Raw genomic sequence first — 25,962 nt, 5'->3', positions numbered from 1 at the left:
TGAAGGGATATTTCATTGTTTGCCCAGCCTGAAATAATGTTGTTTAAACAAGGCAGATGGATTTTGTTTGAACGAAGCAAGTAAATTGTATTATTTTACTTTTAATCTTTGCAGTCAGACAAATGTGCCTGCTCGCACGTAGTCACCAGATAGGCTGATGGTACAACGCCGCAAGCAATTACCGGGCATTCACCACGTCACGTACACAGTAATAGCACAAAACTATTCTAGAAAATTTCCTGAAAAAGCTTATTTGAGCGAATCTTTTGATCTACTTTAACACTTACTACAGTAGTCGAAATCATCCCAGAGAGAGAAACAATACTGAAGTGCTCTGAGCGCAATTCAAACAACACTCATTCTTTACAGCTTGTTACTGAGTTTAGCCTTATCCAGTTCAGTTTATTTGATTTTTGAAAATGTGTTTTTCACTAAACGAAACTGACAACTACACTTGCAGGCTTACATTCGAAAACATGTAGGTTATTGTTGCAGAACAATAGCAATATTGCATCATAAATAGGTCTTTTTAAAGTGATTTGTTGACTTTAGTTGTTAGTGGGCAGGTTTCGCTTGAAGTTTTGTGATGTCCCCAACTTTACGACATCGTCGTGAAACACCACGCTCTGCAGTCGATGAAGGCGAAGAACGTAACGAAGGTAGGTTTGTAAATATGTTGGAAAGAAGTAAAGTGTGTTACTACGCATCTTCCCCATCACACTACTTGTGGTGCTCAGTTTACTTAAAATACCACTTGTGCTTTCGACCATGACGAACTAATTGTCATGCTTCATTAAAAATATCATGTTTCAAAACGAAAAACAAATGCTGGAAGTGGTATAAAGTGTAGGTCTGTTACCTTTTTTCAGTTTTTTTGACGTTTAAAACAAGCATTAGCCGAATTTTTTTTTCAAAGTTACTCTGTTGATGTCTCTAACATTCCCTCATTGATCCACAGACAATGAATTGAACAGATCGTTCTCGAACCATTCACTGACAACCCATGGCTTTGACGCTCCCCGGGAAGACCCTAGGGTAGTTCCCCCGAATGACGTCAAACGATTGTCGTTTGCACGCGACCACAGTGTTTCCATGGATACAGATTCCAATCATGAGTTTGATCACGATCATGATGATTTTAACTTTCAGGATGAAATCAGAATATCCAACCTTGACCAGGTATCAACAAATTTGTAATTTGTATAATCCAATGTGTGACGTCATGTGTGTAGATTGACTATCCGGGGTTGATTCGTGGAATGCACGAGAGATTCAGAAAAAAAGCTGAAAGTTGGGAAAGTTATGCAAAGATGTATTCCAGATGGTCTTTCACTCTTAATTTCATCATCCTGCTAATGCAGATGGTTCAAATGGTCATTGCACAATTCATTGATATTTTCGATGTCACTGCAAGATCGGCACGGGTAATTATCATTCTAATTTCTTTGTTGACAAAAAATTATAAAACGCCGCAAGCAGAGGTCGAAAGTGGTTCATAGCATTTGTAAGTTTATTCTAAGATTTTACAAAAGTCGTAAGTTAAGTGTGAAACCTACAAACGAGGTATAAATTAGAGATTTTCACAAGTATGTTTTGTAGACGAATGTAAATCAGGTTAGCTCAGTAAAATTTATTGTAAAGTTACAGAGGACTGGAATAGATTGAGTTTTTGTTCAGAAAGAAACTTCATTAGGAAAGTTGTCGATCCCTCGTGTTGGACTGATCAGAGGAAAGCAACACGTGACTGGTAATGACCAATCACTGACAAACACGTACTGTTGTTGGACGCAGGCGTTGCAGTGCGTCCTGGCGGCATTGTCCGGACTTGTGGTTGGGCTGCAGATGAAGTTAAAACTCATTCAAAAGGCCGAAAAGTACAGGAGAGGAGCCAAAGTATACGGCAAACTCCGGAGAACTACAGTGTATTACCTTCTACTGCTCGAGAACGGCGGTAAAGTTGATGACGTCACGCGGTTATGGCGGGAAGCCATGAAGCAAGAGAGTCGTAACGTGCCAACTGTTAAAACGTTCATGGTGACGTGATTCCGTCGTTGGGTAATAAATTTCAGTTCAGTTTTATCGCTTTTTTCTTCCACTCGTATCGCCAGAGGTGAATATAGATTAACGAAGTTGTTCAAACGTTAAATTTGTTGCCATAATTCCCAATAAACTTACCTGGTTAAAACTGGCTGGATTCGTTTATATCAACGTTTTTTCATATTTCTTTAGTTAAAAATATTCTAAAGGCGTACTGACAAATCTTAAGGTGTAAATTGTTGAATAAAGATGTTGATGACATTTTGGTCATTGTCACGCGGCTAATATTAATAAACACTCTTCTGTGATGTCATAGTTTCGTGACAATGCTGGTTATATTTGTTTGTGGTGATTCAATCGTTTCAATAAAAATGAAACAAAAATAAACCTTGAATCAGGAACATATGGCACTGTTGACGAAGAACTAACGAAAAGTGGAAAAGCTTGCGAATAAATACCTCTCATAACAATAATGATTTTGTGTCAGTTCGGGCTTCCTGGGGTCGCAACTCTGTGGTGGTAATTATTGAGGATTCTTCGTTAACCATTGAATCCCCCAATCTCACCCTTCCCTTTTGATTCTCGCCAGTATATGAGTTATCACCTCTGCTCAAAACTGGGTCCCCAACATCTTCGCATTGGACTGAAACAGACGAATCGCTTAAACTGCAACACGATATGAATAAAACACACGATAATGGTTTATTGGTGACCGTGTCATTTTATTTTACGCCTAATTCAACCGGACTGGGGGACTCCCCGAAAAGGGGATGTTTTTGCTGAAAGAAAAACTGGAATAAGCTTTTTGACAGAGCGCATATTTGTAAAGATTTAGGAAGTAGTGATGTGTTACCATAAGCTTACTAAATATCGCGTAGACACTGGTTTTGTATTTTCGTTCATGGTTCCGACTACGCGTCATCAATGGGTCCGACGTCACAACTCACAATGCGGCAGATAAAGGAAATTTAATTTGGGAGCATTTAATTTATTTTTTAGGAAAATTTTATGTTTATACCAAGAAGAAATTGAAGAGGTCGCATGGCTTTGGTATCCCACGTTAGTAGGGAAAATCGCAGCATATGAAACAAAACCGACACCTTTTATGCCCAAATGCTAATTTTTATGTTATATTTCTGACAATTTTTGCTTTGCCTAAACATAATTTTTTTCAAAAAAAGTGATTTACGTTGTACTGTACACTATCTACACCAATGCATTTTCATTTTCAGACAATCTTTACCTGTAGCATTGATATACCCTTTGTTGACTTGCAGTCAGAATCATGAATATTATCAAGTTACTACATACTTTATATTTAAAAAATAATTTAGCTTTATAATGCATTAAGAGGCTTAAGAAATTAAGAATGTTCAAGACATTGTCTGTATTTCTGGTTTTTCTTCATAATTGTCAGTTGACTATTGGTAAGTTTATAAATACTATGATGTCATAAAACCCTTTGTTTAATCTTCATGTGATGCAGGAGAAAGACCAAATGTTCTTTTTCTGGTAATTGATGATCTGCGTCCAGCACTTGGTTGCTATGACTACCCGAAAGTGTTGTCCCCAAATATTGACAAGTTGGCATCAGTCAGTCTCCAGTTTAACAATGCCCATGTCCAGGTTCATGTATGAATTAAATGTGTGAAAAAATTACATTGGTTGACCCACTGATTTATGAGTAATTTGAAGAAAATTGGTTACTTTCAATAGTATTCCCATCCATTTTGAATGTAAACATGAGATTTATGTCTAGCAAACAGTGTGTGGTCCAAGTCGAACTTCATTCCTTACAAGCAGACGACCAGACACAACAAAGCTATATGACTTTGGATCCTACTGGAGAACCCATGCTGGAAATTACACGACCTTGCCACAACATTTCAAGGACAACGGATACTTTACTTATAGCATTGGAAAAGTTTTCCATCCTGGTCCTTATGTTTTTTATGCATTTATAACATTCTTTGTTTGGTTAAAATTGTAACTGTTTTAGAGTAACGGTTTTTGTTCTGTAGGCATTCCATCAAACTTTAATGATGATTTTCCTCTTTCTTGGTCTAGGCCAGCATTCCATCCACCAACACAACAATATAAAATGTCCAAGGTTTGTAACTACACATTTGCATCACAAATTATGTCTATTTGTCGAAAGGGTGGACTGTTGGTTGGCAACTAAACACTGTACATCTTTAACAGGTATGTCCTGGTTCAGACGGCAATCTTCACATGAACTTACTTTGTCCAGTTGATGTTTCAACCCAGCCTGAACAATCCCTGCCTGACATACAGAGTAGTGATCATGCAGTGGAGTTGTTAAAACACTTCAGCAGGTCAAATCAAGTAGGAAAAACTTTCTGATTTTATGTCTTGGTTTTATATCAATCTTTTTTTAGTCTTTCTTTCTGGCTGTTGGCTTCCATAAACCGCACATTCCATTCAAGTTCCCAAAAGAATATTTGAAGCTTTACCCGATAGATGAAATAGATCTTGCACCTAACCCAGAAATTCCCCGTGAAATTCCCCTTGCTGCTTTTTCATCTTACCCACAAATGTTTCTCCGTGAAGATTTTAAACAACTAAACGTCTCCTTCCCATGGGGGCCGATCCCATGGGATTTTCAGGTGCTTATAATGTTGTAGGATTTCTTTGCAAATTTGTAAATAATAATGTAACATAACCACTAGAAAATACAAATGGTAACTTTTAATGTTGCCAAAATGCGACTTTTTATTTTTGAAGCGTAAGATCCGACAACACTATTATGCATCAGTGACCTACATGGATGCAATGGTTGGAAAAGTTCTTGAACAACTTGAAGATTCTGGTTTAAGTGAAAATACCATCATCACACTGATTGGAGATCATGGTTAGTTTTGCATACACGGGCATAACGTTTGTGAAATTCCTACATATTGGAGAACATTGTAGGTGAAGCAATTCCTAAAATCATTAAAAATGTTGGGTCAGGTTGATTGCTTACATTCATTTTTAGGTTGGAGTCTTGGTGAACATGGAGATTGGTGCAAATATGAAAACTTTGAAGTAGTCACCAAGATACCTATGTTAATCCATGTCCCTCGTATTACTGATCAAACACACAAAAAAATCAACAAAAAGTTTCAATTTGTTAATGCTTTGGGGATTCAATCAAATGTTTCCACCATTTCAAAAGGTTTGAACAACTCTACAAGTGTTGATAACGTCAATTGTTAGGATTTTTATGTAATAACAACTTTTAATATTTCCTGTCACAAGGTTTGCGCACCGATGCATTGGTTGAAGCTGTTGATTTGTTCCCTACTCTGAGTGAACTTGCAGGCATCAAAATACCACCATACTGCCCTCATAAACCTTTCAAGGGGAGTTTATATAACTTGCTAATAGTTACAATCAACACGATTAGTTATTTTGCACATTTTACAATTGTCACATTTCGTTTTACAGATTGATTTCTGCACTGAGGGGTCCAGCTTTGCAAAAATACTGCATCAAATCACAAACAAGAATGGTAAATATTGGTAGTATTGAAAGCATTGTAGTGTGCAAAATCATTAGCGGTCAAACGTAAAATCACAATAATTTGTTGCTTTTAGACTTTAGAGACATTGAGTGGAAAACAGCAGTTTTTAGTCAATATCCCCGGCCTTCAGACTATCCACAAATGAACACAGACCTCCCTAGTTTAAAAGATATAAAAATTATGGGATACACAATGAGAACCAAACAATATAGATACACAGAATGGATTGGATTTGACCCAACTCAATTTAAAGCCAATTTTTCCGAGGTAATGTTGTATATGCACCTGTATGTTGGTGGCTGTCTGTAAATGCTGGTGCCATTCCAATTGCTGTAAATTTCAATTATCTTTGTGATACAGTTTATCATTGGTTTACTCAATGATACGGGGAATATGCATTTATTGTGATTTAGGTTCACGGGCTTGAGCTGTATTTGCATGAATCTGACCCCCTTGAAATTTACAACGTGGCAAATTTGGAAATGTACAGTGATCTTGCATTACAGCTTCACAAAATGTTAAAGGCAGGTTGGAAAGGTGCACTGCCAACATAGTATATGAGACCAAATGTTACACAATCTATTACTGTCATTTGGATTCATGTTGATGTTTTTCACAAATGTTTAGGATGTCTGAGATTACTTCTTATGGACGTCTGACTCTATAACTTTTATCGTTGCCCATGTAATTTTATTTCTTTGTTTATTGTTTACCTGTGCAGTTGTTTTTTTTGCGTAAAAACAAACATGATTAGATTTATATTTAGACCAAATTGTACTATTTGTTGACTTAGCAAAAGAGGTTGTTGTGTGTCATTTGTTTGGGATGTTATGGTTCATTTGAAATTGTGCAATTTTTTGTGGTGTTTATCTAAACTTTGTGGTGCTTAAAATTATTCACCAAGATCTTCTGTATTTAGCATTTTTATTGCTTCGAAATTTTGACTTTTTTAAAAAGTAAGCCTTTTTTTGTAAATGTAAAAAAAACATCATCATTTGCTTACATTTGTGTGAAAGCAAGGAGTTGGATATATGATTATATTGTGTATTTCTTTCAATTACAAATATTTTTTTGAAATACACTTTTTATTATTCCATGCATTCATTTGGCCAACAATGTAATACGTTGTTATAGTTAGTTGTTTGTTAGCAATTCTAATGATGATTCGATTACTTTTGAATACGTGCAATCGATCAATGAGCTTGAGTCAGGTTTTGTGTTAAAATATCAACAAAAAGTCCATTATGTCGTGAGCAGTAGACAATTTCTAAAAGTTTTTTTTTTGTACAAATAGACCTGGCTCGTTTACGATTTGATGGCCATACTTTTCGAAAAGCTTGATTAAATAAAATAATTAGATGGTGAACACATTGGAAGCAACAAACATGTTTTCCACAGCAAATGATACATCTATAATTTTGAAAATCGCTGCTATTTTAAAAATGAAAACCGAACACTTTCAGCAAACAAATCACCTCTTTAACCACGAAAGTGAGTGGGGGGAGCGGCCTAATGCCAGCCGTAACATTTGCCGAAATCAACTACTAGCGTCGCGAATGGTTTCCTCGCTACCAATCGCTTTGCCTGCAATAAAAGAGAGAAAAAACTCCTCTTTGTATTTCCAACGACTGCCCGGCTCTCCGCAGAAGAATAAAGAAATACTGTTGGATGCTCACGGGGCGAATACGAACAGAGCGTGTTTTGAAAAAAACCTTGCTCTCTGCTGGGACAAATTAAAAGTAGGGTAGAGCTAGCTCGGTGATCTGGCTAGCTTTGTTTTGCTGCGTGACATAACTGAAGAAGGGTGGCGCGCCGGCAACCAGTGTCCTGTTGTTTCTGGCGCTCGTCTTTAGGTGTTATTTGTGTTTGTTAACTGTAAAAGTAACACTTAGAATAAGTTTTGTATTAGTGTGTTACGTTATTTCATTTGACCACTTTGTTGCTTTAGTGTGGCATTGTTACGATATGGTTTACATTTATATGATGTTGGAAAGAAATGGTTGTTACGATTTCGTCAATGAATTTGATTTTGTGATAGTTTAGTAAGCCAGGCGTATGACCCGGTGATAGTGGAATCTAATTTACAAGACATAGTAGTAGTGTGCGTACTAAATCTACAAGGTACTGGCGGTGCGTGTGCTCGCATCAATTATTCATGGACATGCGGCACAGGAAAGCGCAACTAACGCAACAACATAAGCATCAATAACTTCGAAAGAATTAAGAGATGGTGCAGACTGTGATACTATGTCCCAGAAAAGCTACTTTGCTATTAGGGCCGACTCTGCCGATCGATTGACTTCGCTCTTCCACCAAACATTATAACATCTGATGGCTTTGCTTGCTTATTCATTTAAAGTGTTTCGCTTGTTCCATGTTTGTAATATACCAAATTATTGTATTTTATTTTTAAGTGTGTTATGAATTTTTTTAACCATTAATTTATCGGCTAAGTTTGACAATGTCATCGGGGGAATGTGCCCATTACCCCCATCAGCCAAAACCAGCTGCCATCAACCGTTTCAAACACAGAATGGACACAATCCAACATAGGTCACAGGTACATGCTACATATGTTATTTACTCCTACTTTAAATTGTAAAAAAAACATATTGTGGATTGGGTAAGGCCATAATTTTATGAAATGTTCAGTTGCCATATTATTTCAGTATCTTTACATATGATTTATAATTTCAAATTAAAATATGTTCTTTGTAATGTTAATATTTTGATGTTGCATAACATACAAACTTTACAATTTACTGACATTCATTCCACCTTGATTACTAATGTGTTATTACAATACATTTAGGAATGTCAAGCAAGGCATCAAGATACACAAGCACAGAGATCTGAAAATGAAAGTTTGAACACAAACTTGTTGTTACAAAGGGCTCACGAAAGCAAAATCAAGAAAAGTGGGAAATTTAAACCTGTAAGTTGTTTCTGTTATTTACCAATAATTCAATATTTGAAAGTTAGTCCGGAACTTTTGAAACAATCGTTTGAAATTTGTTGGCCAAAAGTACAACGTGTACACAATTAAAATAAGAGTTTGATTCTATAAACCGTTACGATTTGCTTATGACTGGGTTGGACAGATCACTTTTCAACTTTGGTCAATGGGTGCCCTTGGCAAAAAATTGTTGTTTGCATCAACATTTTAGGAGTTTCCAGTAATCCCGAACCTAGTTTATGAATATTTTGCCAAATAATCTTTGTTTTGCAATTTAATACAAAGTATGCTTAGTATAAAGGTAGGTGTAAGCAGTGTGACTTGTTCCACTTAGTCAGTCCTACATTGCACCATAGATATGAAACGTGAGCACACTGGTGATGGTTGTCCCATTGTTTACTTATGTTTTGGGATGTAGCTGTTTGACATGTGGTGGGAATTTCGGTTTCTTGGTTTCTTGTTCAATTGTTTTCCGGAAACTGCGCCAGATTTATTCAACTGTAAACATAATCTGTGGAAACGATGTTATACAAAATCGTTAAATCACTGTGTCGGCCTAAATCACATTTGTATGCATTTTTTTTTTATGAAGCCTAACAAACTCATGTAAGATTGAGTATACGCGTAACTATTACATGTCAACAAGAAGCTAAAGCGTACATCGGATGAGAACTGAGCCCGGGTTGCTTCAATTGCCGGATGTGTAGTTGAGGCTGCACTTCTATTGTTTTCCTGTGTTCCTCGCTTCTACGCGGGTTCAGTAGCGACGTGTGCGCTGTGATTGCAGTCTGGTGGCACAATATCGCCTCAGGGCAAAGCTTTGTCATTGTCGTGTCAGCCAACTTTGCATTTGCTCTATGTTGCATCTTGTCCGGCCTGTTACCGCTCTCACTTATGACATCATAGAATCGCGAAAATGCGTCATTGTGTTTTTTAACAAAACGGAAAGAAAGTTATTTCTGATTTACTGCCAACCCAATGAAATGTTGTACAGATAAGCTAAACGACTTCGTACTTAACTTTGTTTAATTTCGTCCTTTTTATTGTGAAAAACATATATCGCGAATCGCCATCATGTTTCCACGTTCGTTGCAACAATAAACTTTTAGGTTATTTCACAAAACTGCTTCGCTAATTTCCAGGAGTTTCGCAATTGTTTTGTGGGCTGCCGGTCAACATGAACCCACATAAACTTACGACAATATACACTTGTGCGCATGCGCATTCTGGCGAAGTAAATCGATGACGTATGTTAAATGTTGTTGTGTTTTTACTTTTGCAGGTAATAATAATACCAGAACAATAAAATTTGATCTTGGTTGTATGATTCCAACTCCCACTCACTCAATGAAACGATTCGTGCGTTCGTGGCCAAGTTGCTGACCAGCAACGTTTCTATAATTGTATGCGGGGTAAACAATTAAAGTACAGATATTTATTAAAGGAGGGTAATATTCGTGTCGTATCTCTTGAATACTAAAAGAAAGCAATTATGCGCATGCATGTTTTGTTTAATATTGAGAAACATGCGGTGCGAAATAAACTTGATTTGTTAGTTGGAAAACACAATTTAATTTGCTCAAACTTCAACAATTTGATTGTTGTTTGTTGAACAAAGCGAAGAACGCATGGTGCGGAGATAAGTCAGCCAAAGATTTGTTGTTAATTTTTCAAAGGGTGGAAACGCCGTGAAATCCGTTTGTCGTTAACTCACCATTGATGGAAGCTTACGTTTTCTCTTGTGTTTGAGGATGTGTTGTGGTGAACAAGATCCTGGCATTTAACTGACGTCGCTACGTTGGCTAATCGGTGTTGGTTGTGCTGGTTTGTTGTGCTTTAGGCAAAATGCTGTTTACTGTACAGCAAGACTAGTAATTACCGGGTAGGTAGGGTAATAAGGGTTGGACCGCAGGTGGAGTGATTTAAACCGAACGTCAGCGAATTCAAAATAAATTTAGTCTTGCTGCGTGTGGATGTAAAATAATTTCTGGAAAGGTGTAGGAATATTTCGCTGTTCCTATGGAAAGTTGATTCCAGGAGAAGTAGTTTGTTGTTTGAAACATCAAATTGTATGGCTGCACGTGCGTGAAATACGAACATGTTCGTGATTTATTTAACAAACCTAAATGTATTTATTGACGTAATTTTATGATACAAAAAGCACTTTTGCGGGCGGTTTTGCGAACGTAAATTGTGCAAATGGTGAAGGCCACGAACAATCAGACACTGTGCGCAATAGACATATCTTTGTGACGTCACAGCGGGCGTTGTTACGCAAGCGTCGTTTCTCCATCGAGTGGGAAGCTTGGAACACGCAAGTCTCGAAACATGGAACTTATTTTTGGAATCGGGTTGAACAATAATACAGAAAATTAAATTTGGAAATAAGACGTAACTTTATTCTTTTTGCCGATAATTGCAAAGTTTTAAAAATAGTTTTTGTCTGACATTGTTGAAACAGGGCAACGAAATATTCGACGATCAGTTAAAGGTTTTTGATTAAAATGCTTGCGTTTAAATCCATATGTCGCCAATTTAGAAATAATTTTCATCATAACTTCACAATCTTCAGGAGGTAAGATTCCTTTCCGAAAGTTTTATTGTAATGTGTTACAAAGTATTGCAATCTTGAAATAACAGTGGTTGTTGTCGTAACTTGTGGAAGGCGCTCTTATGAACTAGTTTGTTTGTTTGTTGATGAAGTGATGTTTGGGAAACAATGTCCCAATTTTTATGAGGTGGGAATAACACACGACAATATTTCGATCCTCAAAAGTTTATATAAATTGCCCTGGGGCGACAACTTGCAGCTTGCCAGCAAATATACATAGATAGTCTCCTTCTGCACTTTGCACACCAATGCCCTATTTCCACGATCGACAGTGGATGAAAGTGTTGAACAAACTACTGTTATTATTTGAAGATGTCACCTTAGTTACAAGTCCATGATGGTCACCCCGTTGTACCCATGTTAATAGTTGCCAGGGCACGTGATTCACCTCCACAAAATAAAGCAATCACCCCAAGCCATCAATTTCACAACCCGATAGAATCCGTTTCGATGTGGGTTTATCCCCTTCAAAGTTTTACCCAATGGTGATGTCCAATATATGTCAATATATCTACATGTTCAGGTGGTTGGTTTCCGGGTAGATTGGATACCACAAACTGTCTGTGATGACTCAATATGCGCCCCTATGTCCCACTGGTATAGACCGGGAACGCTGTGGTTGAATAGATCAAAATCTTCCTCTTTTAATTTCAACTTCGGGTTAAAAATGTGTTAAGATATTTGCTTGATTTCGACGTCTCATTGCCAACTCACCAACTCACCAAACGGCCAAGACACATTTACAAGGTTTCCCGGTATACGAAGGGACTTTATGTAGTTTCAAGGATTTCTGATTCGTTTAAAAAAACGTGGACAATACTTGCGCTGATTTTAATTTTCCGAAGAATTTGATGTTATTTGTTCGCTCGTCTGTCACTACAGGCAATATTTTACTGAATTCGTGCCAGTCTTCGGTCCGTATGTGTTCCAAATCTGTAAAGAATTAAGTAGGGAAACATGTGTGTTGCTACAACTTTGACAAAACCTTGGCTAAAATCTAAACTTACCCAAGAACATACAATTTGTCCGCATTAATTTTCCCTTTAGTGTTGTTTCTGGTACGAAATACACGGCAACACGCCCCACTAACCAAAAACAATAGATTTGAAAGGAATCGAGCTCATTACGACAGGGAGAGACCTTCCCCGTTAACAAGTAGCTTTCGATTTGTGCGCGATCACTCAACCATGACCAATTCCACTCCCGCCCACAGGATGAGTGCAAGTGTTTCTTTCCTTCTCTTTCTCCGGATTAATTGCGACCCGAACTGGGACGAGAGAGCTTTTTTCTCGCCTTCTAGTTGTGTGAAGCCTCGCTGAATGTGATGGCCAGCTAACGAGCCCCGCTATTGATTCGCTTCAAGTGTTTTATGTGTTTGCGCCTTCAGCCACTGCTGGTAATCATATCCTCCTTGCGAACATGTTAATATGCACATACGTGGTGACAAGGTCAATTGAAGGTCACTCGTGGTGGGTTGGGAGCGACGTGCACATTTTTTTACGAATCGCTTGTAATTATTAAAGAGTATTTGTAATTTTGTGGTGAACCAAACCCATTTATTCTGTGAGCTACATACAGGTGGCCACTATTTCGACCTAAAAGGTCTCATCAATGCAGCTTGGTGTTACTATCAGACGACTTTGCCGACCAAACGACCTGCACTGATGAGACCTCATAGGCCGAAACAGTGTCCATCTGTCTGCAGCTTTCATATTGTTGGCTCCACTTTGCACAAACTCATTTAGTTTGGAGCGATCTATACTTGCTTGAGACATTTTGCCTACAAAATACCATGTGCTCCTTGTTGGATAATTGGTGTGTTTCAACTATTATGTTTGTAGGATGGGGGAAGCCGTACAAGCAAACCACCAGATGGCGATCAGGGGAGCGATGCCAGGAACGAAACAAGAAAGGTGGGAATCTTTCTGTTAACTTTGCAGCAAGATTTGTTCAACTAAGTGTCACAACAAAAAGTTTTACCTCCTGTTCATATTTTGTGTATTAAAGCATTTAGACATTGTATATATTTTAAAAAATTATTGATCCCCACATTGTGTATAAATTTCTAATCCTATTTCATTTTAAAAGTATTATTAAGAATTTTGCACAAAGATCATTTTATCAGTTTCCAAATATTTTTTTTTAGTTGTTGAAGCGGAAACTAGACCCAAACAACAGTCTGTCAAGTTCTTTAATCAAACCTAACCTGATTAATGGTTGTGATTCTGGAGTGGCAGCTGGTAGTATCTTGTCATCTGAATTCTTGCCAAGTCAACAACAATTTGACTTCAACCAACCTGATGCAGCTAAGAAAATAAAAATGGATTCTTCTGGTCAGCAATATATTGGTGGAAATCAACAAGGTGGATTTGCTTTGTGAATATTTCAAGTCTAATTTCTGGTTCCAAATAAAACCTTTTTACTGAACATTTGTTTTAAAGCAGGCACAAACACATCACCAGCTAACGGTTCAAGTCTATCTGTCCACATTGTTCAACACATCGGAAGTGAGAAGCAACCCAGGATTGAAACAACAGTCAATGTGAACACCAGCATTAATTCATCAAGCATGGGAAACAGTGGTAAGTAATCTGGTTACCAGTTTTTTCACAAAACTGCGGTGAATGTGTTTTTGATGAAGTAGGTTTGCTCATGACTCACTGGATTGTGTATTTTCTCATATAGATGGCCAATCTGTGAGTGTGAACGTTGGATCGAAAGATATTAAGCAGGAAAGTCAGGATAATAGAAATCAAATCAACTTTAATTCGGGTTTGGAATCTGGAGTTCCGACCGAACAAAGTGGGGACGATGGCATTCAAGGGCTTGGAGACATCTTTAACGATATTGACGTAAAAACAAATAATTACTTTATTTTCATCAAACCCACATTAATAATATTTTTCTTCAGACGTTGTTGAGTGAATTTGCAGAATCTAGTTCCCATGGCGATGGTATAAATTTTGAAATCCCACCACCCAGTGGCCAAATCAACAACGGGAATCAGTCAAGTCATGAAAGTTCATCATCTGAACATCAGCAGGTTAGCCAGTACCTATTTGTTGTGTCCTTTGTCTCTTGCTCTGTAGTTTGCATTAAATAAATGTTCCAGGTGACTAAAGAAGACATGTTCCAATGCAAAACGGAAAAAGTAGATTATCTCGGCTTTAGCCACACTGCTTCAAATGAACCTCCAAGAACACCTGACATTTTCAACAGCAACAATAATGCGTCAAACAACCCAATGTATCCTGGACAAAACCACAACGGTTGCATTGCAGACAAACCTCCGTTCAACAACCAGCAAAACAGCCAACAAGTCCCCACAACAAGCAACAATATGACAAGTCAACATATTCACAGGTATATACCATATAATGAAAAAAACATTTTTAAATTTGGCGGCAATACTATGTCAAATTTCCAGTTGGTGAACAAACACAAACTTCCTCGCATAATAAATTTCACACCAACAAATTTGGAAAACAATTTCTAAGAAATACAAAAACTTGAATCGTAAAATATTTTACAATTTTAATGAACACATCTGTTATATTTGATGAAACTTTCACACCTCAATAAATCCCATGCTTATTGTTAAGGGTAATATTGCTTATGATTATTTTCAGACTTAGCATCTCTGTAAATTCCAACTTTAGCCAGCAAGATCAACAACAACAACAACAGCAACAACAACAACAACAGCAACAACAACAGCAACAACAACAACAGCAACAACAGCAGCAACAGCAACAATCACATACACAACACACTAATGTACCTCTGCCCACTACACCCAAACTCCCACATGGGTCAGATGCAATTTCCCGTCTTTCTCATCCTCCCCAAAACAAATCGATGACATCATCACCAGTATCGTACTCTGTTTCCCACCAACCACACCCCAACCCCCCTTCCTCAGGCTACTATGGACCAACGCAGATGAGTGCTCCATCTAGTGTTCGTCCAGACATGCAGAGACAGCATCGAATGCATCTCCCCAATCCATCCCAGCAGAACATGCAGTTTGGTGGAATCCATCACCACCACCCCCCCAGCATGGGACCAAGCATTGGAAACCAGGGGAATCCAGGTGTTTCCAGGGCACAGCTCTTAAAAAACTTGGCTGAAAGTAAAAACCGACCTCCAGGTAAGAAGATAGAAATAGTAGAGCAGAAGTCGGTTACCCTTGGAGCAGAAATTCGGGGTCGTCCGATAAAGTTTGTTTTAAGCATGACCCTGTGTAGTTAGTAAGATATCAGCAAAGTAGCACATATATACAACTTTTAAAATATATTTTTAAATCAATTTTTTAAATACATGTTCCAGAATATATAAATATACCTAGAGATGAAAACTGAATTTGATTTTCCACAGCTGTGAATGGATGGAATACAAATGCTTCGATAAATATGTCTTCTAGTATTCAGTACAAGGGCCAATCAATCAATCAACAACACTTGTCTGCTGATATGCACAGCTTTACATGTTAGTTATGTAGTCAACTTTGATTTACACTTCAAACATGTTGTATTAAATAAAAATACTTTCAGCATTTCAAAGTGGGACACCTGGTGGTGGAAACTCTAATCCTGTGCAAACCAGTCACTATAGTAATGCAGCACCAACTGCAATGGCCTGCAGACAACAACATAACTCCCCTGCCCAAAGATTATCACATAATAGTTACCCGACAGATAACATGTTTCCTGGTGGTGGAATGAATGCAAAATCAATGTACACTAACCAGGGGTAAGCTTTGAATGGTTTGCAAAGTTTGCAGTATCATTTCATGAAAACTGTTTTTATAGAAACATGAATTTCAACTCTGTACATGCCATGAAAAACCAACAGCAAATGCAGAAAAACAAACCTCAGCAATTAATTGGTGGAATGCATCACCGGGCAGATATGCCCCATGGTAATAACAGTAAAGTAACAAATCTACATTAGCATGTGATTAAACAATCTAGTTGACACGTGAAACATTTTGTACATTTTTTTTCTTCCAGTAATATTATAATGTTTTGTAAACAGTAAATTAACATGACAGGGAACTTTTTCCATCAACAAAACGAAGCAAATTACAACCCAACAAATTTACCACCAGGAGGCAGTATTATAAATGGTTCTGCTTCAGTGAACATGAGGTTGCAATCAACAATCAGCAACAATCAACGTCAAATGGTTCGACAGGTAACAGCATGATGCTCATGTGCAGGCTTTGGAATAATGTTGGCTCAATTTATTGTTAAATTTAACAAAAAAGTATTACAGTTGCTCTCTTCAGGTTTGTTCCACTTTCAACACTAATTTCAGTCGAGGTTTATTTGTTTAAACTGGAATTACAATTTGTTGTATTTGTCCAGAAATTCATGATGGAACAATACCAAATGAACATGGGGCAAAAAACAGCAGCAGCCCCTGGGGTTGGGATTCCCCCACACAGGGGTCCAAGCCCAATTTCAAGACAAAGTTTTTCGTACAACCAAGGTTTGGGTCACCAGAATCTTCCTCCAAGCATTCCTTCACGATCGACATCGGGTGGATCGAACAATTACACCAACCAGCCAGGTAACGAACGTTGGCATTGTTACAAGACCTTTGCTTTAATAAACATTTTGCAGGATGGAATTCTGGCAACACCGGAAACTCTAACCCACAAGGTGGGGCTATGCCTATGTGGAGGGGTGGAGTGCGCCCTCCAATGGCCAATAATAGCAAAATGTTGAATGGAAATATGTTGATGAACACGATGCCAACCAACCCCACGGCATACCAGTCGATGCAGAATCCCCCACAGAAGATGTCAATGAACAATGGTATGTCGTCCGGTCACATTCAACCTAATGGGATGACTATAAACAACCACATGGTGGCACCCCTAGCCTCCTCCATGCCCTCTAGTGGCATGAATGGGCAACAACGCAACTTGTTTTCACCAGGAGTAATTACTCAGAACAAACAGGGTGCCGTACCTGACGGGGGGTTCCCCATCCAGTTAATGGGTAATGAGTCGATGAATGGGGGGTTCCCAGACCCCTCTTTCCCGATGGCCAATTCACCCAATGGGGAATTAAATTTAATAACAGATTTTCTTGACGGGAAATAAACTGCGTGTTTGCAGACATTCTTGCTGTTTGATAACTTTATTATTTTTGTTTTTATTTATTTCTTTACACATACCTGCCCAGTGCTAGTGGGGAAAGTTTTTGCTTGAGTCAATTTTCTACTTTTCATTACTGAAGGAACCACAAAGAAGAAGTTTGTTCGTTTCCTAATTGTTTCCCGAACTTTTCCGTGAGGTTTATTATAATACACTGATATGTAGTTATGTTTGGTGCATCTTCTACTTGTTGCATTTCTTTTATTTTTGTTCTACTTTGTGCAGTTATTTTCATCCTGTCCACATAGTCTGATATGTTTTTGTTTACAATCAGACTTCATATGCCACCCATATCACTCTCTGGCAGAAACAATGCCATTTTTCCTGAGTAAAATTTGCCAATAACCACCACAAGAGACCCACCTAAGCATTCCAGTCAGTGTTACTATCATGTGTGTTTGCAACTTGATATTGTCAGACCTGGTCGACCAACTACTTTTTATAAATCTGTCCTGTTTGTCAGTTCCAAGAGAAAGATTTTAACTGTTCGTATTTTCCTTTCGTTCTTCTGTCATGTTATTGCAGTCGACTTTTTTTTTGTCAGATTTAAACAATCGTTTTTACCTCATTAGTGAGAAGCTTGGAAACCAACAATTTTTACATGAACTAAACTGGACCATATTTTTCTTGTTGTTGCATGTTCTGTTTGCAAGATCTAAAACCACAGATTTTAAGGAAATTTTGTTGTTCAGTACTTTGGAAATAAACTCTATGGGTCATTTTTTTGTGTTAATTTTGTGTGCAAATCTGTATTTCTATAAACACTTGTGTCTGTCACAACAGAAAGAGTATGTCACAAAGCGATCAGTGATACAGGAGGGTCAAGTTTACAGTTGAGTGAGCACATGCCATTGCCAGGGTGATTGAGCCAGTTTGGGGGAGGGGGGAGGTTAAATCAGAAAGCTTTTTAGTGCTGGTGTAGAAAATTGAAATAAAAAAGCAGCTCAAACTTCAGGCTGTATTTATAAAAAAATGAATCGCCAGTGGGCCCAGTTTTATTAAAGCGCCTCTGCACAATGGCACCTAAGTTAGTTGCGAAATAATTCCCCAAGCAACCCCGCAAGGGCTGTTTATGTCCCACTGAAGGTCACAAGTTCTTTCAGAAGGCTCTACAAATCTTTGCTACCCAGGTGCAATATTTTTTTTTAATTTTGAAGAATATTAGATCCCTAATAAGTCGTAAGCAATAGTTATTAGCAAACAAGCAGAACAGACTGCAAGCGCATTATTGCAGAAGAAAACCAGATTTATTTAGATTTAATTGCAATATAGGTCCTACAACAACTTAACAATGCCCCATATCACCACTAACTGCTCTATGACATCCTCCAATGTATAGTAAACTTTTATCAGCCAAATTTACACAAATGTGTACAAACAAAGGTTTAATATTACATTGCACACTTCAACAAGCCCCAAAAGACATCAAAAGCAGAGTGCTGCAGTTGTAACAATAAATCTGATGAAATTCTCAAATAGTACTGCTAATACGAGTTGTTTTAATGCAGGGGCTTTTACAACTCAAACTTTCAAGAAAGACTTAAAAATGACTGGTCATGTCAGTACAGGAAAATGCAGTGTAAGCATTTTAAAAAAAAACACCCACCAAATATGTACAATGTGGTTGTAGAATTAATTAAGTGCTTAAAGGTAACAGGCATCATAAGCATATATTGTACAAAGAAGCAGGTTGTATTTCACATTCAAATGTCGGGAATGGAATGATCTTGGTTCTTCAGGAGGCCAAGGTTCATACTTCAAAAAAACAGGTAAAATTATTACATAAAAATCTATTTATTAATATGACTTAAAAAGTGTGTGACAGAAGTTTAAACAAAGCATCATTCCCTCTTTGTTATTAATGATTCACTGACTGCATCGCAGCTAGTAACGACAGTCATAGTTTAGAACAAACACCTACTCACCTTTTCACAATGTGTTCGAACAAGATGGTTGGCATGATTGTGATTGTCACCGTGTTCCCCCCATCTACCATCACAGTCTGAATATCTTTGTCCTACAAACATGGGGAAGTTGGCAATTAGTTAGAGTGAATTATTCAGAAGCTAATATTGAGTGTTGCAATGACTACATACCTTCATGCCAATCACACACTGTCCATTTACTTCACACAAGTTGTGGTCAGTAAGGACACCATTTCGTGCGGCTGATGTATCTTTAACCAGTGAAGTTATTTTTCCATTCTTGAAAATAAATCCAACATGACCACTGCTATCTTTTTGCAGGGTGATCGTTCTCTCAAATGGTCTAAAAATGAGAAAAATATAAATATGAGAAATAATGGTACTGTTGATTAACAAATTTTTGTTCTGATGTGTTTTAACCTGTCTCTGACAGCAAATTCAACTCTTTTAGGATCACATTTCTTCAAAACCTTCGTCACTTTGTCTGTGCTATATCCAGCCAATGTCTCATTATCAATCTGAAGAATTTGATCTCCAAACCGAATACCTCCCATGGCTGCAGGCGAACCCTTGCTTACAAAAGCCACAAAGATCCCCTACAGGAAATGAAAACAACATTAGGAGTTTGATTCAACATGTGTTTGTTGGGGGGAAGTTGTTTTTACTTCATCATCTTTGTTATTAATATTCACAAAAAAATAGTGAGTCAATTTCTCATGTTTAGTTTGGAATAGCAAACTGTTGTTAAAACCAAGTCACCTTGTTAACAGATTTAATTTTTAGTCCCAGCTTTCCTTTGCCATCTTTGCATAAGATCACCATCCTAATCCCCTGTTTCACTTCTGCCCTCCTTAATCCAACTTCACCTTGAACGCTTATCGGGGCGACCATTCCTACATCAAAATTCCAACCTTTCAGTCTTTAGAAGTGCAAGACATGGCAAAACTTTGGCTCGTGGGCCAAATGAGGCCCACCAGGACTTGGAATATATTAGTATCTCTAAATAAATTGTTCCTACTTTGTTTAACAATGTAATTGTACATTTTTTTGTGTAACACCTCTTAGTTTACATTCACTCTCTGTTTGGCCCATTTGTCAAATTTTGATAATTTCCAGGAAGTGAGTTGAAAAGTTAACCCACCCCTGGTTTAAAATACTGTAGCAAAAACAAATACATGTATTGTGTGTTCGATAATTTTCCACATGTTTGTGGATCAGAATTAAACTAAATAAGTTTTCTATAACATTCACCGGTAACAGCTGATGGTCTATGTTGAACCACAGCTGGAACTTGTGCTTGTTGAGCTGGAACCACTGGTAGATTTTGTGCCATGTTCCTTACTTCATCTGATTGTAGATTCAAACCCATGTATTCATCCAATGAAGGATATAGACTGGCAACCACTGGACCAGCTGTTAAAAAAATCATTACATAATATTTTATTTGTGTTTTTTGGTTTATACTACTTGTCGTGGCAATGGTGGTAATATTAGTTGGCCCAAATTATAATTGTACATGTAGAAACAAATTAGGCAATAACATAGCCGCCACATGAGAATTAAAGTCTCTGCTTGACTAGTTAGCCAACAAGACCTCTTGACCCTGCACTGTCTACAGCTCACTGACTAGTGTACCTATATATATATATATATTTCATTTTTAAAATCACTTACACTGTATTTTATGTTTGGAATATTATTAGACTTTTTAGAAGGTCACAGCTAATTACAACTTTTACAAATTGTTATATTGTAAATTTTTTCCTTACCAACATTTGGCGGGGGTACTCCGGCAGCAGCATTCTCATGTTGTTGCATTTGTATCGCCAATTGGGCATCGTTCCTTTGCTGAGTTTGAGCCTGGCAAATTTTTTTGTATTTTTTTGCTCCGTAACCAAATAATTAAATAACACTTTGAATTTTGTATAAATTATGTTACAAGTTCTGTTGAGACTACATAGATTGTAAAGTTGGTATGTCAATATTTTGCAATAAGGCTTACCTTGATTGCTTGGTCCACTTTCATATCTTCAAGGGATGGATAAAGCGACATTTTGTCTTTTTGTTTGTAAAAGAAAACTTTGTATTACTTAAAGCTGCGCGCGTATCAACCTGCAAAAACAAAGCTTGTTCATTCAAATCCCAAACACACATAGTAAATGCTCTCAACAAATTGTCAACCTTTCCCGACAAAGCTTCGTTCAACGCATTACAGGTTATGCGACGCGTGACGTAGCTCCTTGTACTTTTATGACGTTTGCTCATGTGACCATTTACCACGTGATACATACAAAGCTCGTGACAAACTCGTCCTCAAATAGAACCTTCATGATCACAAAGGCAACAGAGCGAGTCTCCGACAATTCCAGATGAAGTTGTTATTTTCCTGTTCCAAACTTGCATTAGCACACAAAAGTACAAAACTACTCTTTCAGTTAGATATTTATTCCTTATAACCATGATGTTGTGGTAAGATACAGGATTAAGTGCATTCTTGATTCTTGCCCTCGACAACATCGTAAAATCACCCGGCTGACTAACCGTCATTGATCATGCGTGTGGCGTAACAGCCAAGATACGTTTATCATCCGATGCTTGTTTGTCACCCGACTCTTTTTACGAAATCAGTGTGTAAGTTTGAAGCACGTGCTGTAATGCTTATGTGGGTTTACAAGTTACAAACTTGCTTTGTTCAATTAAAAACTGATTCTTCGGAATATTTTCAACCACTTCTCAGCGCTTGTGCCCGTTCCACAATATGTCTTTTCTTAATAAATGGATTTCTTCTGGTGCGACTAAGTGCAAAATTTTGCCTTATCTTTTGTTAACGTGTTCCTGCATTTGAGTTTAGGTTGGAATGTGATTGTTGTTGAAACTTGACTGCATGGTTTGGGAAACAGGGGATGAATAAAAAATTATGCATTTATTTTTCCATACAAATAACATTAGGTACATCGGACTGGATGCAGTATATCATCTTTGAAGCGTTCGATTACTTGCCTTAATATTATTAATGCGCAAGTTGACAGACGTAACGCAAGCGAGATAACTAGCGATGGCGTCAGAAAGACGGGTGTAAATGTAAAAGAGTAGAAAGACCAAGTTTAAAACGAAATATCAATAAATATTCGAATTACGACAAGCCAAAATCCCTACATAGCTTCCCCACCGGACAAGTGTTTTCCGAAAACTGGTTCATGCACGCGCAGTTATCCAAGTCCTCCACATATAAAGTTGTCCGTCGTGGCATGCTCTCTGCATCTTGAAGTGCGTCGTAAGTATAGATAACTTCATCGTAATGACGATTTTCTTCACGAAGCACGTGGAGTGGGAATTGACGAGCATTGCCACGTACTTCATCTTGGACGTGGATGCGTCGATTTTGCGCCGCGGTTTCGGGGAAAACTTGTGTGGAATAGGCGTATAGTCAATCGTCGTAAAAATGCTTTGAAACGGTTGAAGTACTGGAGAAGGCAAAATGGTACGAAAGAGTAAACCGTGCATTAGGATTACAAAAAAGGAAAGGTGGTAATTTTAGGCTAGGTTTGCTATACGCATGTCGGTAAACAACTTGCCAAATCATTAAAAACCATACATGGAATATACCAACAACACAACCTTTGTCTACAGCCCGTTGACCTTGGCTGTGCCAACTGGTCAATCCCTAACTAAAAATGGAGCAAGGACTTTGATCCCTATGAGGCAAAAAAAATGCAGGCAATGAAGAGGTGGCCTTGCCGCAATCACCGTGAACGACAGGCCTCTAATGTCGTGCTTCTCGCGTTCGGAAGGCTTTCTAAAACGTACCCATCGCGGCACTTTGGTCCGCTTGGTTAAGGCATGTAGACTTACCTGGCATATAATTATGTGAGGAAATATAACACGCAGTAAAAAATATCAAAAACTACCATTTCGGCGACATGCGTTAACAAACCTATACCTTAAAATTAACTAGAAGGGAAAAGTGGTAAAGTTAAGAAACACATTTTGTGACGAAAAGAAGAAAAATATAGTAGTTTAACATTACAAAACAAACTTCTCAGCTGTGTGGCGTTGCACTTAAATTTCATTGACTCCGGCATCAGAAGGCGTTGCGCTTGATAGAAGGCGTTGTGTTAGAGATCACAGAGGGCAGCACCAGAAATGAAGGGTCGCAGTTCGATTGTCGGAAGATTTTGAAGGAATTGCATCACCGCGAACCCAACATTAAACCTGTCCAGAAAGTCCCGGTGAGACAACATGCTGCCTGCAGGTCCTGTCAGAACAAAATGAGACCAAAAGCCATGATCTGAGAGATCGAAAACCATGATATATGAGAGATCACATTATGATCTGTTTATTTGTGGAAAGAGTCGAAAATATATAAGGATACATCAAAGACGAGAGAGAAACAAAGAGATAATTGCTGCGATTACGCGACAAAGGGGACCCGGAAGAAGTAGCGCAAGTTGAAAGACGTAACGCAAGTAAGATAACCAGCGATGGCGTCAGAAAGACGGGTGTAAATGTAAAAGAGTTGAAAAACCAAGTTTAAAACAAAATATCAATAAATATTCGAATTACGACAAGCCAAAATCCCTACATGTTAATTCTTATTAGACCTTGTCTTTGCGACAATTGATTTGTGCAACTGGGAACATCACCTCTAATATGGTTCGCCAATGTTTATGAGCAATCCCCGAATAAATGTTGCGTAAAAATACAATAAAGTGGGTTAATGTGACGCAAACTTGGGGGCTACGAAGCACTACTTAGATACGCCAGGTTGCAAACAAACGTTTTCCCCAATCTGGATGAAATTATCGATCAAATCGAATCCAGTTTAACTGTGGTTTACGGTATTTCAAACGAGCATATTTATTTACAAATCATGCAAAACATATGAAACAATTCATGTAGATCATTAGCCTATTTGCAAAAGGTTAAAACAAAATATTCATTGAATTCTTAATCTCTTTCAAACGTTACAGGTATCTATGATGCAAAAAAATTTCCAGGCCATATGACAATTTTTCGCAACAATGCATCACATTCTCTAAACTGATTACAAGCAGCGAAGGTGCGCGGTTTCTGTATAAAGATTATATTTAATTAAATAAATTTGTTTGTGGCGACTATTTTTCGGTGAATATTAAAGCACTTGTTTTTACCATGGGTTCGATGGCGAGGTTCAGGGGTAGCTCAAGTGTTTTTCAAAAGATCAGAAAACGTTTCAGTATTCTTCCAATTAACTGCATAACAAATATATTTAGTTTGGTTGGCATGCATGGTGAGGTTGGATGGTAACCATTAAATTGTTTCACCTGTGTGATGCAATAATGAACATGACAACTATTTGTTCTCGCATGAGATGATAATGGCGCGCACGTGAAATTGAACATTCGTTCTCAGTCATGGTTGACAATCAGCACATACATATGACATCATCGGACACCAGAAAAGGGCATTTCAAAACATATTTGTGTTCAATCGAAAGTCGTTCCAGTGGCACCGCTGAATACGCTTTATGGAGCGACCACATCTGTCCAAGTCCGTTGATGACCCCTGGCGTCGTAACCTCGAAATAGTCAATTTCGCATTCAAGTATGTCATGTTTTGCTGTAACTTCGCTTGTCCTATTCTATATCTAACCGGGGTTCGACAAAATGCTTGCAAAAGATCAAAGGGGTTCGGCGACTAAAAAAGTTAAGAATGATTGTACTAAAGCCTTGCACCCACAGGCAGGCAGGTCGGCATCTTCGATCCAGTCTGTGTATATAGAAATCTGTGCGAATATTAACGCACATGGTGTTAAACAAGCAACCGCCTGTTATGTTTGGTTAAATTGAAACACTATACTTAATTAGGCCGTTAACGTTCTTACATGTGGGTAGAATATCCCGACCTGTCTGATGTTGGTCCAGGGTTTGGAGTTTTCCCTATTTTTGGCGGAAAATACTAGTGATACACCGAAACAGCAATTTTTTTATTCGGCCGAAACCGAATATTCGGCAAAAGTTGCCGAACAAATTCGGCCGAATAAATCGAAACTAATTTTGGTATCCATGTCTTTAAACGCATTAAATTTAAACAAAACGTGTGTTGGATTGGATTTAATCCTATCATACAGCCTTTTATTGGCACTTAAAGAATAACCGTGACTGTAGTACCAAATTCTTAAAGTTGACATGTCATCATTTCTGTCACAATATACAAATAAAACGAACACATTCGTACACTTTGAACAATAATTCTATTCTATACTGAACTTTGCGTATTCGCGTTGCATGCAGTAAAAAGTTTCGGTTTCGGCCGAAGTTTGCAAAAATATTCGGCCGAAACCGAATAATCGTAAAAACCTTAGTTTCGGCCGAATAAATTCGGCAAACCGATCTTTCGGTGCATCCTTAGAAAATACTACTACACCGGGTCACAAACTTTTTCCTCAACTTGATCCACATATAAGTCTGTGTAAAACAGAAATCCGTGCGAATTTTAATGATTAGGTGTAAACAGGGCCACCACCTGTTATTTTTGTTTACAAATTTGAGTTGAAATACTACACGAAATCGTAGCGTTAATATTCGCACAGATTTCTATGTCACATAGGCTCATATGTGGATCAAGTTTGGAAAAAACTTTGTGACCTGGTGTAAAAGTATCTTCCATTTTTGGCGGGTGATCGATTTAATTCGGATGAGCTGAAAACTAAAATAAAAAAAAAACAGGAAAGCTTCGGACCCGGGTAAAATATTTTGGTTT

General features: G+C 37.8%; 4 protein-coding genes across 6 annotated transcripts; 3 read left to right on the top strand and 1 right to left on the bottom strand.

Annotated features, from left to right (window-relative positions):
* The first annotated feature begins 475 nt into the window (after positions 1-475).
* LOC145912373 (uncharacterized) lies at positions 476-2,438 on the top strand. Of its 2 annotated transcripts, none has more exons than XM_082999829.1 (4): positions 476-659; positions 959-1,179; positions 1,233-1,424; positions 1,792-2,438. In XM_082999829.1, exons 1-4 carry the CDS (start codon positions 587-589, stop codon positions 2,041-2,043), a joined length of 738 nt encoding a protein of 245 aa, XP_082855955.1. In that variant the 5' UTR covers positions 476-586; the 3' UTR covers positions 2,044-2,438. The 2 variants fall into 2 exon arrangements, with proteins under 2 accessions (XP_082855955.1, XP_082855954.1); XM_082999828.1 differs by having other exon boundaries at positions 1,678-2,438.
* An 836-nt stretch (positions 2,439-3,274) lies between these two features.
* Positions 3,275-6,654, top strand: LOC145912369 (iduronate 2-sulfatase-like). The gene is given in 12 exon segments (XM_082999819.1): positions 3,275-3,464; positions 3,524-3,663; positions 3,797-3,974; positions 4,059-4,147; positions 4,240-4,435; positions 4,438-4,664; positions 4,783-4,909; positions 5,036-5,215; positions 5,299-5,402; positions 5,488-5,551; positions 5,637-5,830; positions 5,977-6,654. Coding segments are annotated over 12 exon segments (1,698 nt in total). The 5' UTR covers positions 3,275-3,406; the 3' UTR covers positions 6,118-6,654.
* A 682-nt stretch (positions 6,655-7,336) lies between these two features.
* Positions 7,337-18,017, top strand: LOC145912366 (uncharacterized). Of its 2 annotated transcripts, none has more exons than XM_082999816.1 (15): positions 7,337-8,123; positions 8,376-8,498; positions 12,972-13,043; positions 13,277-13,493; positions 13,575-13,712; positions 13,816-13,982; positions 14,042-14,173; positions 14,243-14,493; positions 14,760-15,280; positions 15,508-15,618; positions 15,684-15,882; positions 15,942-16,051; positions 16,184-16,326; positions 16,500-16,704; positions 16,758-18,017. In XM_082999816.1, the coding sequence occupies exons 1-15, from the start codon at positions 8,025-8,027 to the stop codon at positions 17,240-17,242; spliced, it is 2,973 nt and encodes a 990-aa protein (XP_082855942.1). In that variant the 5' UTR covers positions 7,337-8,024; the 3' UTR covers positions 17,243-18,017. The 2 variants fall into 2 exon arrangements, with proteins under 2 accessions (XP_082855942.1, XP_082855940.1); XM_082999814.1 differs by having other exon boundaries at positions 7,338-8,123; positions 13,572-13,712.
* Positions 18,018-18,668: 651 nt separating this feature from the next.
* On the bottom strand, positions 18,669-21,383 carry LOC145912372 (syntenin-1-like). The gene is made up of 8 exons (XM_082999827.1): positions 21,224-21,383; positions 20,991-21,081; positions 20,473-20,634; positions 19,981-20,114; positions 19,642-19,817; positions 19,393-19,564; positions 19,222-19,313; positions 18,669-19,051 (listed from the first exon to the last, which is right to left on the bottom strand). Exons 1-8 carry the CDS (start codon positions 21,272-21,274, stop codon positions 19,000-19,002), a joined length of 930 nt encoding a protein of 309 aa, XP_082855953.1. The 5' UTR covers positions 21,275-21,383; the 3' UTR covers positions 18,669-18,999.
* Between the last annotated feature and the right edge of the window lie 4,579 nt (positions 21,384-25,962).

The sequence above is a fragment of the Ascidia mentula genome, chromosome 8 (genome assembly GCF_947561715.1).
Source record: "Ascidia mentula chromosome 8, kaAscMent1.1, whole genome shotgun sequence".
NCBI lineage: Eukaryota > Metazoa > Chordata > Ascidiacea > Phlebobranchia > Ascidiidae > Ascidia > Ascidia mentula.
This window is presented reverse-complemented; position numbering and strand designations above follow the sequence as displayed.

What these genes read in the sequence shown, in the direction of transcription:
- LOC145912373 (XM_082999828.1), top strand. Translation starts at nt 587, where the DNA reads ATGTCCCCAACTTTACGACATCGTCGTGAAACACCACGCTCTGCAGTC. An exon ending in AGGCGAAGAACGTAACGAAG is followed by an intron (nt 660 to 958) that starts GTAGGTTTGTAA and finishes ATTGATCCACAG; the next exon opens with ACAATGAATTGAACAGATCG. An exon ending in GAATATCCAACCTTGACCAG is followed by an intron (nt 1,180 to 1,232) that starts GTATCAACAAAT and finishes TCATGTGTGTAG; the next exon opens with ATTGACTATCCGGGGTTGAT.
- LOC145912372 (XM_082999827.1), bottom strand. Translation starts at nt 21,274, where the DNA reads ATGTCGCTTTATCCATCCCTTGAAGATATGAAAGTGGACCAAGCAATC. An exon ending in AGTACCCCCGCCAAATGTTG is followed by an intron (nt 20,635 to 20,990) that starts GTAAGGAAAAAA and finishes TTTTTTTAACAG; the next exon opens with CTGGTCCAGTGGTTGCCAGT. An exon ending in GAATTTGCTGTCAGAGACAG is followed by an intron (nt 19,565 to 19,641) that starts GTTAAAACACAT and finishes TCTCATTTTTAG; the next exon opens with ACCATTTGAGAGAACGATCA.
- LOC145912366 (XM_082999814.1), top strand. Translation starts at nt 8,025, where the DNA reads ATGTCATCGGGGGAATGTGCCCATTACCCCCATCAGCCAAAACCAGCT. An exon ending in CATCATCTGAACATCAGCAG is followed by an intron (nt 14,174 to 14,242) that starts GTTAGCCAGTAC and finishes TAAATGTTCCAG; the next exon opens with GTGACTAAAGAAGACATGTT. An exon ending in ACAAGTCAACATATTCACAG is followed by an intron (nt 14,494 to 14,759) that starts GTATATACCATA and finishes GATTATTTTCAG; the next exon opens with ACTTAGCATCTCTGTAAATT.